Source organism: Parathielavia appendiculata (assembly GCF_033297405.1).
Source record: "Parathielavia appendiculata strain CBS 731.68 unplaced genomic scaffold N657scaffold_3, whole genome shotgun sequence".
NCBI classification, from domain to species: domain Eukaryota; kingdom Fungi; phylum Ascomycota; class Sordariomycetes; order Sordariales; family Chaetomiaceae; genus Parathielavia; species Parathielavia appendiculata.
The window spans coordinates 1,549,626-1,562,135 of NW_026944222.1; the positions used below are offsets into that span (position 1 = coordinate 1,549,626).

The 12,510-nt window shown below is 55.2% G+C and overlaps 7 protein-coding genes across 7 annotated transcripts; 3 read left to right on the forward strand and 4 right to left on the reverse strand.

Annotated features, from left to right (window-relative positions):
- Positions 1-189: 189 nt before the first annotated feature.
- N657DRAFT_670132 (uncharacterized protein) lies at positions 190-1,776 on the forward strand (the record flags this gene model as incomplete). The annotated part of the gene is made up of 3 exons (XM_062795525.1): positions 190-445; positions 520-683; positions 1,062-1,776. 3 exons carry the CDS (start codon positions 190-192, stop codon positions 1,764-1,766), a joined length of 1,125 nt encoding a protein of 374 aa, XP_062649753.1. The 3' UTR covers positions 1,767-1,776.
- Positions 1,777-2,820: 1,044 nt separating this feature from the next.
- Positions 2,821-3,793, forward strand: N657DRAFT_654459 (uncharacterized protein; the record flags this gene model as incomplete). Its single annotated transcript, XM_062794508.1, has 4 exons — positions 2,821-2,879; positions 2,964-3,275; positions 3,348-3,497; positions 3,565-3,793. 4 exons carry the CDS (start codon positions 2,821-2,823, stop codon positions 3,791-3,793), a joined length of 750 nt encoding a protein of 249 aa, XP_062649754.1.
- A 203-nt stretch (positions 3,794-3,996) lies between these two features.
- On the reverse strand, positions 3,997-4,604 carry N657DRAFT_568464 (uncharacterized protein; the record flags this gene model as incomplete). The annotated part of the gene is made up of 2 exons (XM_062788593.1): positions 3,997-4,413; positions 4,500-4,604. 2 exons carry the CDS (start codon positions 4,602-4,604, stop codon positions 3,997-3,999), a joined length of 522 nt encoding a protein of 173 aa, XP_062649755.1.
- A 412-nt stretch (positions 4,605-5,016) lies between these two features.
- N657DRAFT_662336 (NAD(P)-binding protein) lies at positions 5,017-6,414 on the reverse strand (the record flags this gene model as incomplete). Its single annotated transcript, XM_062795135.1, has 2 exons — positions 5,017-6,298; positions 6,332-6,414. 2 exons carry the CDS (start codon positions 6,412-6,414, stop codon positions 5,125-5,127), a joined length of 1,257 nt encoding a protein of 418 aa, XP_062649756.1. The 3' UTR covers positions 5,017-5,124.
- Positions 6,415-6,802: 388 nt separating this feature from the next.
- On the reverse strand, positions 6,803-8,234 carry N657DRAFT_709321 (uncharacterized protein). The gene is made up of 2 exons (XM_062797418.1): positions 7,529-8,234; positions 6,803-7,478 (listed from the first exon to the last, which is right to left on the reverse strand). The coding sequence occupies exons 1-2, from the start codon at positions 7,974-7,976 to the stop codon at positions 7,192-7,194; spliced, it is 735 nt and encodes a 244-aa protein (XP_062649757.1). The 5' UTR covers positions 7,977-8,234; the 3' UTR covers positions 6,803-7,191.
- An 820-nt stretch (positions 8,235-9,054) lies between these two features.
- N657DRAFT_287459 (uncharacterized protein) lies at positions 9,055-9,915 on the forward strand. The gene has a single exon (XM_062786630.1). It carries the CDS (start codon positions 9,364-9,366, stop codon positions 9,841-9,843), a length of 480 nt encoding a protein of 159 aa, XP_062649758.1. The 5' UTR covers positions 9,055-9,363; the 3' UTR covers positions 9,844-9,915.
- On the reverse strand, positions 9,822-12,155 carry N657DRAFT_662338 (uncharacterized protein; the record flags this gene model as incomplete). The annotated part of the gene is made up of 2 exons (XM_062795136.1): positions 9,822-11,786; positions 11,826-12,155. The coding sequence occupies 2 exons, from the start codon at positions 12,153-12,155 to the stop codon at positions 10,173-10,175; spliced, it is 1,944 nt and encodes a 647-aa protein (XP_062649759.1). The 3' UTR covers positions 9,822-10,172.
- Positions 12,156-12,510: the final 355 nt, after the last annotated feature.

Below are 12,510 nucleotides of genomic sequence, written 5' to 3' on the forward strand. Positions count from 1 at the left end.
GGGATCCTAAATTCGACCTCCAGAGAGCCATGAATGAAGACAGGATTCGGTGGGCGCCCTTCCTATACCATCAACTTCCTCTACGATTTGGTCAACATCTTCTCCCCTGTTGTGGTGCAGAGCAACGCCATGAAGGGCGAGGCTCAAGCTCCGGAATAGGTCGATTGGTCGCCGATTGGGCCTTGGAGCATGCACCGGAGGCTATACGGCTTGAACGAAATTGCGAACTTCGTCACTTCCCTGGTGATGCAGAAGCAAGGGACGGACATCCGCAAACGTATCCTGCCACATCACATATTTCAACTCCAGTGTATCGTAAATTCTTTGGGTGTCTATCGCGGTTGGACGATCAGCTCCTTCAAGGGCCACAAGGTCATCCTACCACCCTGGAGCTTCCGACCTAGGCGTGATGTCGACCTCTTCCTCGACCGCAAAAATGAGAGAGGTAGGGCCATAGATTCCTTCAAGCTGCCCATGTTCTTAAACAGATCTGCGCCAGAAACGCCACGCTCTTCTGAGATCCCAACCGACATCGAGACGTCCATGCGCTGTTGGAAGACTTGCAGGATGATTTTGCCAACTGGCTCGGCGAGTCGAGGTACAAATTAGGTCTCGCCAAAATCCCGCCGTCTCGCTTCTCCAACGCCAATGCGAATGGCCTCTGGGAGTACTCGCCCTTCCCTGTGTGGCGTTGGCCTCATGGAGAGTCTGGAGCTCGCTTACAACGCCGGCATGTGGGTTTCGGGAGCGCCGCCCCGAGCCTATGGTGCTCATGCGTTTACACAACCTGCTCGTCAAAAAGGGCTATCTCAAAAAAACCCCTGGGATTGTTTCCGGCTCTCGAGAGATTCTTTGGCCCGGCTTTTTTTCGTCGGCAGGAAAATCCCTTGATCCAATTTCTCTGACGCCCTCCTTATCCGCGCCCAACCGGTAGCCGCAGCACGCAAGGCGCGGCTCTCAGCGCTCATATCTGCTGCCAAAGACGACATCCACCGCATGCTGACGGTCGACGCCAACATCTTTTCAAAATTATCAAGTCCAACCTAGTGCTGCGCCGGCAGTTCAGTTGGAACATCGACGCGGTCCCCGACGCCGAGCTTCCGCTTACATCCTCCTTCTTTTTCCTCCGCATCGCAAAAACGAAGCAAATCGTCGACCCCATCACCCACAAAGTCCGGTTGGAAGTCACCGTCATAGTCAAACGTGCAAGGTCCGAGGTCGTACTGACGACGCCATCATGGAGATGGTCTCGCTGGGCAACCGCCTCGCCACCTCCATGCCATGTCGAAGCCCGCGCCGCCCCGGGTCCCCCTGCGGCTTCCCCCACCCCTACTTACCGCTCTGCCAGAAGGAGGGAGCTACAAATACAAGCAACTTCACCCTTCAGGCCATCCAAAAATCACCACCGGCAACAAGCGCCGCAGCGAAAACAATCGAAATCCGCAATTCCGGGCCTAGAGACCTTCGCAAACGCAAAACACGACCTCTTCAACGACATCTCCGGCACAATTCGCCCATTCTCAAGTCTGAATTTATACCACCGCCACAACCTCCATGATGACCAATTCGTCAGAATCGAGGAGCAGCTGGCGGGGCGTTGTCACAGGCTATATGTGCGCGCCTACGAGAAGGACATGGGATGCCGGCAGACGGAGAAATTGGGGCTGGCGTTATTGGTGATGAACGGAGGAGGACGAAGAGTATTTGAGGGTCATGGCGGAGGCGTTCGAGAAGGGGAGGGAGGCGATTTTGACGCATATTACTGAGATGGTTAGGAGAACCAGGAGGAGTATACGGAGAAAAGGGAGCAGGCGATGGAGCTGGATGGCGAGGGTGGGCGTGATTCTTGCGTGCCCATGTGACTTGGGCTGGGTATGGCTGTTGCTAGATTGAGGTGTCTGCAACAGCATTCTAATCCAGAATGGATGCGGACCCAATAAACCGTCAGCGCGTCCTGGAGGATGTGCTAGGGAGCTGAATAAGGCCAGGTTCCAGTTCAGTTAAGAGCAGTGAGGACGGAGCTACGCCCCTAAGGCACCAGCTGTGATCTGCGCCAAATTTGCTACCGTACCGGGACTCGGATATCTACCATTGAGATGTCATTCGATCTGAATTCTGCATCTTACGCGAAACGCCGAGTTGAGCTGAGATGTCAAGTTTGTCAACACCGTACCTGACCCACTGGACCATTGAAGAATTCGACACATGTAAGCACTAACGCAGCAGTCCACTAAGCGCTAACAACACAACGTTTTCGCGTTCAAGTGAAAGTTAATGCCCTAGACAGTCAAGTCTCGCTGTCAGAACATCTGATTGATGACGTTACTGTCCTTGACGCATACTGTACACTTATATATGGGTGTCTCCGAGCGAGGCGACGTGCGGTGTTGACTGTGCCACCGAGGTGGTGGCTGCTGACCTCCACGAAGACTTCGCTGACCATCTGGACAAGGACGTGGCCCAGCGGCTGATGTTGACAAAATTTCAAAGATCTATGGTTCCGTAGATGCCCAAGCCTCGGAGTTCCGCCACGATCCTTCACGCTTATACGTGTGCCTGACGGACATCTTCGGACCTAGCTGCACGCCTGCGGCCCAGGTTGAGCAACAGACAGGGGTACGACAACCAATAACCAACATACAACACGGTTATAAGGACCCCTTTTCCCCTCAAGACTCTTGCGGCAGAAGGTGTGGTTGGCTTTCTTCACCGTGTCATACCGGGGCCCAAGGAGAGCCAAAGACGAGAACTCACCCCTTCTTACTCGACTAGCAGCTGACTACGGATCAATATTAGCAAAACGCAGCAGTACCAACAACAATGTCATCGGCCCCAGCAACTTCCAATTCAAAGATCCCATTCCAAGTCCAGACGGCCGAGTTGCTGCCTCCCCTCGCGGGCCCCGATGTCACCGTCGGCGGTACCGCGCCTGAGCCCAGCCATCCCGCTGACTCCGGCGCCAGAATCGGGCTGGGATTCGACGGGCCCCTGAAATCCGACACAGACCTGTCGTGGGGCGCGCCCGCGGGTCTGCCAATCCGGCGGCTCAACGACGAGAACCTCGTCATCTTCCGCCGGGCCGTGGGCATCAACAGCACGCTGGCCGGCTCGACCGACCCGGAGTCTCTCGAAGAAGGGCGCAAGAAGGCCGTGGGCATCTACCGGTCCGCGCTGACCGAGGTGCGGCGCAAGAAAGTCGCGTATCGGTTTCTTTCCTTTCTCATCAATGCGAGCCATTTTGCGCAGATCATTATTGGCGCTTCGTTGACGGCACTGTGAGTGGCGTTACTGCCTGGCGGGTAAAGGCAAGTGTCTTCTTTGATGCTGACGTGGGATTCGTCAATTAGGGGCCCGACTGCTGGAGACCATGTGATTGTCATCACCATCCTCGGCGCCATCAATACTGTTCTTGCCGGTGTGCTGGCATTGATTAAGGGTCAAGGGCTGCCAGACCGGATTTACCATGACCAGTCCGAGTATCGCAGGCTGCAAGATTGGTGAGTATTGCCCCTGTCTCCACTTATTTTCCTGCTCAGGAGAAATGACGACTGATCTTGTCGGCAGGATTGAACAAACCGAGGCGTTGCTTGCCGTTGGGGTCATAGGCCGGGACCGGAAAGAGGTGGGTGTCCTGGTTCAAATGGCGTTCAAGAAGTACAACGCGGCAAAGCAGTGCGAAGAGAGCAATCTCCCGGAGAACTATGTCCGTCTGCCAGAGACGGACCAGAATGGCAGGCCGATATCTCAAGGATCAGCAAGTCCGCCTCTTCATCATCGGTCGTCGAGCCCATAGCGCTAAGCCGAAAGGGAACGTTAATGTGGTAGACAACAATGATTGGAGGACCAGCCAGCTATGTTTGGTTGTAGCTATGCTGGATTTCGGTGTTGGAGTCGGACAAGTGTTGGATGAACACATGTTTCAGGCGAGTAATGAGCTTTCAGCTCCCCAATCAAGCAGTTAATCAAATTCACAACATTCACCCGTCAAGTGACCACTCACTCACCGCTATCAACGATCCTTTTACCCCCATTCCGCCCAAGCAACTCAATCGTGTCCGTCACCCCCTTGATCTCATTCCCAACCCAAACATGCTCCCCGGCTCCGCTCGCCAATGCAAGCCCAAATCCCCCCTTGGGCACCTCAACACCATCCGCCCCTTCCCCAAACAGATACAGGGGATCAACGGTGCCGATGGTGAAGCACAGATAGTCCTTGTCTGAGTGCTTCCAGTAAATCCACGAGCCGCACTCACCGCAAAAGACACGCTCCGCCTCTGGACTGGCGCGGAAGGTCTTGAGGGTGGTAGTCGGCGAGGTGAACTTGAACTGGGTGCTGGCGGGCTTGATGATGTGGCAGGTGAAGAAGAGCGACCCGGACTGCTTGCGGCATTGGGTGCATTGGCAGGTGCCGAACTGTGTCCGGAGTGGATTGGGGTTAGCAAGAGATGAAACAGAATTGGGTGCGACGAGATTGCGGGAGAGGAATGGGATGACAATACTGAAGCTTCAAAGTCGTGATCGTCGGGGAAATTGACGCGGTAGCGTAGGCTGTTGCAGAGGCAGCCGCCAGTGATGAACTTGGGCTTGGGGAAGGAGGCGGACATGGTGCTGGTTAATGGTCGAACTGTCTGCTCTTGATTTGGTGGCTCCTTGCTAAGGGTTCAAGTTTGTGATGATAGAAGGCGAAACTGGGGAGAAGTGGAAGGTGTGGACGATGGAATTGAACGCTGGAACTTGAAAGTGAGACTAAACTCGCAATGCATTCCACTTGCGACTTTTAAGCTCACCGCAACCTGCCCAAATCACAACAGGCCGCCCTCCTTGCTCCTGCCACTTCCAGACGGCGCGCCTTTGGTTGACATGGCGGAGAGAGCTCTTTCCCACTCCGGTCTAGGAACACCGCCTTGGCAGACGTCAAATCAAGCAACAAGCGCGCCCTATCATCAAGCCTGGAACAAGTTCTCTGCAGCTGTGCTGCCTCAGCTTGATCTTCAGTTCAACCTGCAGGTGAGAACTCGTTTTTCATCTTCAAGTAGCCTTTTTTTCGTCCTTTGTCCCCTGAAAATAAAATGCCCATGACGCCCTTTGCAGATAAGGTACCATCCATCCCATCCAGAAATTAACTCATGCACCAGAAGTCTCCTCCACATCTTTGTACTTTTCCAGATGATGCTTCTCCCTCAGCGCATCCCTTTCCTCGCCCGTGAACAAGCCATCCCCGCTCTTCTCGCCCAGCTTTCCCACATCAACATAGTTCTCCCTTAACCACCTCAACGACGCCTCGCTCCCCAGCCCCGGCTGCCTCTCCAGATCATGCTGCTCCACGCTCGCAACGGTATCCAACCCGACCTCATCCATCCTCTCACAGGGACCCTTCTCCGCATGAAAGAAATCCCTAAACAACGCGTCCACATCTCCCGGTTTAGCCACGCCCTCGCTCAGCACCGCAAGCGTCTCGCGCTTGGTCGCCGCCCAGATCCGGTTGAACACGAACCCGTGTGACTGGATATTTCGCGGCACGACGACGGGCGTGAAGCCCACGCGGCGCATCTGCGCCGCCAGGAAAGGGAAGATGGCGCCCGAGGTGGTGCCCGACGACATGAGCTCCACCATGCGGTTGCGCGGCGGGATGAAGTAGTGCGTGTTGAGCAACCGGTGTGGGTGGTTGAGCGGGCCCTCGGCGGCCATCTCGGCCGTGGTGAGGCTGCTGCTGTTGGACGCCAGGATGCAGTCTGAGGGCAAGGAGCGCTCCAGGAGGGCCAGGACCGAGGTCTTGAGCGGGAGGGACTCGGGAAGACATTCAATGGCCTGCCAGGGGGCTTTGGTGAGCTCTTTGGGCGTGATGTTGCCGCCCGAATCGCGCTCTGGGTGGCCGGATGTGCTGGTGGCGGTGCGGAGGTCGGTTGTGGTGCAGACATGCCCTGGATGGGTGCCGCGCTCGGTGCAGTAGGCGCCGAGGTTGTCGGTGATGTACAGAGTTGCTGAATGCAGAGCGTCGGGGGAGATGTCGTAGATGGTTACTGGGCGGCCCATGGAAGCCCAGACGAGGGCGACGCGGCGCCCTATGTTGCCGGCGCCGACAACGAGGACGGGGCGTTCATTGAGGCTCTCTTCGGAGGGTGGGCGCCACCTGGGCAAGTGAGATTCCTTACTGGCCCCGTCAAAGCGACAAATTGAGGTGGTAAAAGGTGAGTATTGGATTCCAGATAGGAACTGGTAAGGGATGAGAGATGCTCGGCGCGAGATCAGTCGGGATCTGGTTGGGACTCGAGAGCTCGAGGTGCAAATCGGTGAAGTGCTTGGAATCGCTGGACTACTCGCTGCAGGGAACTTCCGCAGGGTCAGCCGAGATGAACCACCGATGATGCTGACCTTGGAAGTGTTGATGGTTGCGAACCGCAGTGAAGCCGCCATCGTCAACGCTCATATGGGGTGCATCGGATGGTGGTGAACTCTGGGTGTTTGCCACTTTGTTCTCGGAAGGATCGAATGACGTTTTAGGGAAGTGAACTGGCAGGTCTGGCCGAGTGATGACATCCATCTGGCCAGCCACTACATAGATATCGAAACGCCCTGCGGACAATTCCGTCTGAATAGGTAGTAGTGGTGGGGTGACGACCTTCTGACCGATCTCTTTTCCCCCGCATGCTTGGTCGCCTCCAGGATCTTCCATGCTCGTTGGGTGCTAGAACGCCACTGTTCTTGCTAGAGGGGTCAGGTTTCTATGTCTCCTGACACTGCATTGAATTTATACCATATACGATGGATCCTATGCTTTACCAGCTACCCAACTGGGTCTTCTCTTCATCCTGATTCAGTGACTAACTATATACAGAAGTGGATTGGGTCAAAAGAGGTGTGAGACACTATGATAGGATGGCACGAGCGGGCTAAGAGGCTGTAGTTGTGATTTGGATGTGACAATTTGGATTTTCCGCCCTTCTGAGATAAGACTTCTCGAAACTTGAAGCTGATCATTCTGATCCGCCTACATAAGTGGCAAAAGACCACAAATCAGGTGAACCATCGAGCTAATTATCTTGACAGATGAAGGAGAGAAACACAATGAAACGGATGGATGATGTGAACCGGGACGGCTGCTTACACTTGATCCTCAGCCGACACATGCATGGGAACCCGCCTCCGTAAGGGCACCAGGGGAGTTCCAATCACCCTGAAGTTTCTCTGAGCTCACCTGCCGGGCTGCAAGAACCTCAACGTCCCTCCAGCACTCGTCCCAGAATCCGACTCGGAAGCCCCCATGTTTGATCCGGGTATGGGGTCAGGAGGAGGTACGTTTGCCCATCTGAGCGCGTGTTCCGCTCTCCAATGTTCCCACTGCCGTTGTCTTTCGACTTCGGCTTGCTGTGCCGATATCTGGTCAGAAACGGTGCGTCCCGAGATCAGGTTTCGGATGGCGTCGCGGCGGGCAAGCTCCCTCTCAACCATCAGGGGGCTGAAGGCATCTGGCGACGTGACTGATCTGGTGTCAGCGGAGAAGTAACATGATAAGCAATGTTGAACTCACCATCAATCAAACCTTCTTCCTCCAGCTTCTTCAGGTCGCTGCTATACCTCCCAATCAATCGGATGTTGCACAGGTGCAGTAAGTCCAACGCATAACCATAGTCGAAGAACGCCCTCTCGTGCTCCACAAACACATCATGGCCAAACACAAAGTCACTGCTCAAGAGAACATCCACAGGTAGATGCTCCAACACGTAAAAGTCCGATCGCACTTTCTCACCCGTGTTCCCGAATTTCCGCTGAAGTTGACTCACAATACCATCCGTCCACGCAGTCGACACATCTGCGAACTGCACTCCCACTTGCCTTTCATGTCTCCTATCCACGACAGATTCCCTTTTTCTCGCATAATCGGCCGACATGGCCATGATATTTGATCCGGAAACCGGCAGCGCCGAGACGACCTCTTCATCGAGATACCCAAATGAGCGCAGCATGTCAAAACCCATGTAATTTGAGGTTCAACCTTATTGGAGACAACATACTCTTCTTGAAGACCCGTACCGTCGTCTTGATGCGATGCTTGACGTCGTCAGGGTCTCGGTTGCCCGAAGGAAGTTGCCCCCAAGGAAGAGGCCATGCGCGCCCTGCTGCAGAACCAGGCAATTTACCCAAGAGAGACTACTCTCGCCCTCGAATTGCCATGGGATTATGGCCGCGCGTTTGGTGCTGATTGTTCTGCCTGAGGCGAGCCGCACGGAGGACTTGAACATGAACTCTCTGATCGGCTGCCATTCGCCTTCATATTCGCGGCGTAGGCATCTGAGTCTTTTTTCAGGAAGGTTGGCGAGATGAAGCATTCATCGGCGCCGGTGTCTGGGATGGCTTCGATTCTGTGGCTGCTGATCCTGCCGTGCACTCTGCGCTCGCGGATTGTGTATGGGTCTGTGATAGTGAAAGCAAATCGAGAGCGATCGTTCATGTTGAGAAGTCCGTAATGAATCCTCCAGGTGTTTAGCGATCCGCCTACCAAGCTCGTCGTCTTCTGCCATAAGCTTTTGGAAGGCAGCCTGCCGGATGGATCTCCTGTCTGGTGGAGGGGTTGTCTTCCCGGCCGTTAGAAATCCCATGAGCTGGCTGCGAGTCCGGGCGAACTCGCTCCTTAACGTCTCTCGTAAGGTAGAGAATGGAAATCTCACCTCCAGCTCCGAGCCCTCGGATAAACACCTCATATCCCGCTCCACGATCTGAGAATCCCAGAATTCATCTCAAGATTTATCCTCCACCAATGCGCAGTCCATGTTGTACAAACTAAAATTCCGGAGGAGAGCACCAAAAGTAAAGCTAACTCTGGAGTTGCGCTGTGCTGGATTTTGACTTTTTGTTGCCAAACAATCGAGCCGGGATCGAGGTTCCCAGGGTTGGGGCGTGGAAATCCAGGAAAAAGCTGTCCCGAATCGTCCATGAAACAAGAATCGGTTTAAACCCGCTGATGTCCAGTTCCTCCGGTGGCGCCGTGGTTGTGGCTGAGCTGCATCTCTCACCGCGCTATTGGGCAAACGCTCAACTGTCTAACTCACTGCGGGTGACAGCAGCGGCTGCTCCCGTCAAAGACCGGCAAGGCATTCATTCACTTGGGCAGAATGGCTGAGCTGACACCATCCACATCGTCCAGTCCTGCCCATGCAAACACTGTATTCCGATCCCAATTTCCAAACGCAATTATGGATCCCCAAGCGACGGCTTCGCAGCTTTCGCGGAATGGATCTCTCGGGACGCCCACAATGAGACCTTGAGATCTCTTACAGCACCGACATGACGCTGAAAGATGCAGCCCGAACCTGGGAAGTGCTCGTGGAATAAAACGCTCAAGGACAGGAGCACGCCCAACGGTACATGATACTGGTTGCCGATATCCAGCAGGCTCTAAGAGAATACTGTGTGCTCTGGTTTCCTTTCTCACGTCGGGGCGTGCTGACTGGGATAGATGGAACGCTCGTCATGCAAAGCCAGGTCGCAAATCTACACAAGCTGAGCGAGAGGACGGTCGATGCCTTCAGTCACTGGTTCAACACACCATTCCCGGTACTCGGCGGCCAATCCAAACACTTTCTCGACGCCCAGGACGACCTCGTTGCTCTCACGGCTCAGGAAGACTCCTCCCCGGTGTCCCAACTGCTGAGAAGGTACTGGCCTGCAAAGGTGAGCAAAGACGCTTTCATCACGAACACATGGCCTGACTCTGGGGCGAAACTCTTCAGAGAGAGCCCGCGCGGGACGGAGCACTCCGCATCGGACGCTTCGACGAGAAGAGAGCCTCGGCTGTTGCCAGGATCCTTACCGTTCTCACGGCCACCAATCTCTTGGTTGGAGTAATCTTTGCCTTGTATTATGTTGAGGATGCAGCACTAAAACTTGTCATGATACATTTGTTCGCCACCCACCATCTCCGCGGTGTCAGTCGCCCTCATGACCAACTCTAGGCGGGTTGAACTGTTTGCCGCGACCGCGGCGTAAGTCTCTAGATGTCCCCTCCCGTGTACTCCCGTCTGTCGAGGTAGTTTTGCTGATTCGTAAGGAAATAGATATGCAGCTGTGCTGGTGGTGTTTGTGGGCAGTGCTGAGTCTCCGGGAAAAGAACATGCAAGGAACGTGTGACCCCAAGGTAAGTGATGCGTGCCAAGGTGTCTTTCAAAAAAGAACAGCTAAGACCCGCCGTTTCCAGTAGACGGCCCATATTCACCCAGTTTCGGCATCTCCCCCCAGCCGTCGCCGTTCTCGTCATCCCCGCTGTCCGATTTCAAAACGGTCCAGTCGTCGTCAGAATCATCGTCGTTCCTGAACCACTTATGCCGCCAAATCGCCGATTCTCCGGGTGTATTCCCGTGCATGCGCAGCCAATCAAAGATGCTTCTGGTTGCAACCTGAGAAGCAAGTTCGTCTTCGCGGCGCATCCCCCGATAATCGACGGGAACCTGTGTCGGAACTGCCGCGTCATCCAACAGCGCACGACCGGGGATGGCGTAGCTACAATCTGCAAGGTCGCCGGTCCAGAACATGAGCTTGCCGCGGTCAGTGTCCCACTGGAACGAGCGACACTGTAGTTCATGGCCGTTGCACTGACCATGATGCTGTACGTGCATATCTGTCTCGACGCCTGGATTCTCGCCAAAGGGCTTCCAAGGGCAGCTGGGTGCCGACTGATATTTTGGAGAAGTCGACATGAACAGCAGCCGACCCTGGTCTGCGCGGCTGATCTCCTCATTCACGTCAAGCGGCGTCGATACAGGCTGCTGGACGAAAGACTGCAGTGTCCTGGACCATCCTGCAGACACGAGATCAATGGGTATCCAGCCAAGTCGAGCATGGTGCAGAAGCCATTCCTGTAGCCCCAGGACAGTGACCCCAAACCAAAGGAAGGCAACCCCCGGCTGTCGCTCCATGAGCATGCGGCAGACGACGAGGGGCGCATTGGCCGCATGGGTCTTGATTACTGCCAGAGCGCCTTGGAGCCAAGGCGTGACTGCGTTGCTCTTTATCTCTGGGTTGTAGAAGACGTTGAGGAGCATGGGAATTATGCCCGCAGAGTAGCAACTCACGGCCATAAGTTCGTCGAGATGTTCGCATGATGCCAATGGCCAACGCGGCTCGGCGGAAGAGAGAGCTGGTACCCAAGAGACTGGCGGCGGTGGCTGGTTATTGACCACGACAGCTGGCAGTTTTATTTCGCTAACCAGGTCCTTCATGGCTGGCAGGAGGAGGACGGCAGCAAGCGCGGCATGGCTCTGGTCCAAGATTCCGTGGCGGACGCAGAAGTTGTTGAGGTAACCGAGGGCTTCGGAAAACGTGGGAGCACTCTCCAGGCGCCTCGAGCGGCTTCGAGGCTTCCGCTGCTGTAATAACACCGGCTGGCGTGGTGGCTTCTCCTGGAGTGATATGGTGAATCGAGGACCGGCTTGCAGGCGAAAAGACCAGGGAGACCAAAACGTCGAGTCTTCTCCCAAAGTCATGCCTGCCTGCCAACCGCGGCCCGGTGCGAGAATGGCGGCCCACCATCGGGCTTCTTTTGCGCTTGCATCGCCAATATCAACCGTTACCCCCCTTGGCGCTCCCGGAGTCTCTTTGACATCTTCGGGCGCCCTGCACCCAAGGTAGCGGAGGGTGCAGCACGGCCTCTGGTGCATCGCCTCCCATCCCCACGGCCGCCGACGGGAATGTGGCTGCCCCATGAGTTCGCACCATCGATTGGACAAGAGATACGACCAGGCCAGAATAAGGACGGAAATGTAATTCTGGTCACCCCGAGCAAACCATGACCCCTAGTTGTAGGCGTAGTCGGGCTCCTCGGCGATGGACACACGTAGCGGGAAGGGATGCCGGGTGCCAATCTCGAAGCGGGGGTGCAGTACAAATGGTTCAAACCCATGAGCGCATGCCCTCGTTGAGTACCATGTCGTGATCCCGGTCGCGTATGCTTGGTTGTGTATTCTGTCGAGGCTGTGCTGAATGCGCAACCCGTTCAGTAATGGTGGGAAGTGCCGGAAGGCCGTGTCGAGCCAGAGGTACGGGGCCAGAAGCTCCAAGTCTGGGTTCCGGATGGCGGCCTCGTAGGTTCTGTACCACGACGTGAAGCTGTCCTCGTAGACGTTCCGGAACGCTTGTTCGCTGATTTGCACTGCGTCATCCATGGTAACAGTGTTGCGCTAAAGCTGTGGGAATAATTAAATGATGATTGAAATACGGATCCGTAGTTGTGGTTTGTAGGGCTATGGTCGGGCTATTGAGGTTCAGTTGCCTAGCGGTTGGGTGTTGTGGCAGAGCTTTAAGAAAAAGAGAAGCAGAATGGACGCCGTAAAAGAACAGAGTTGGTATCTTGTGCGCTCCTCCTTCCTCTGTCCCCGACCTTGGACGGGAAGTCACTTGTGGAACAGAGGATCGGAGCCATTACGTCCAGGTCTGCAGGTGGCATGATGCTAATAGACATCGTTTCTTTCCCTCCGAACATATCATCATTGACTCATGGCCTTATTCCCAGCTACGTAC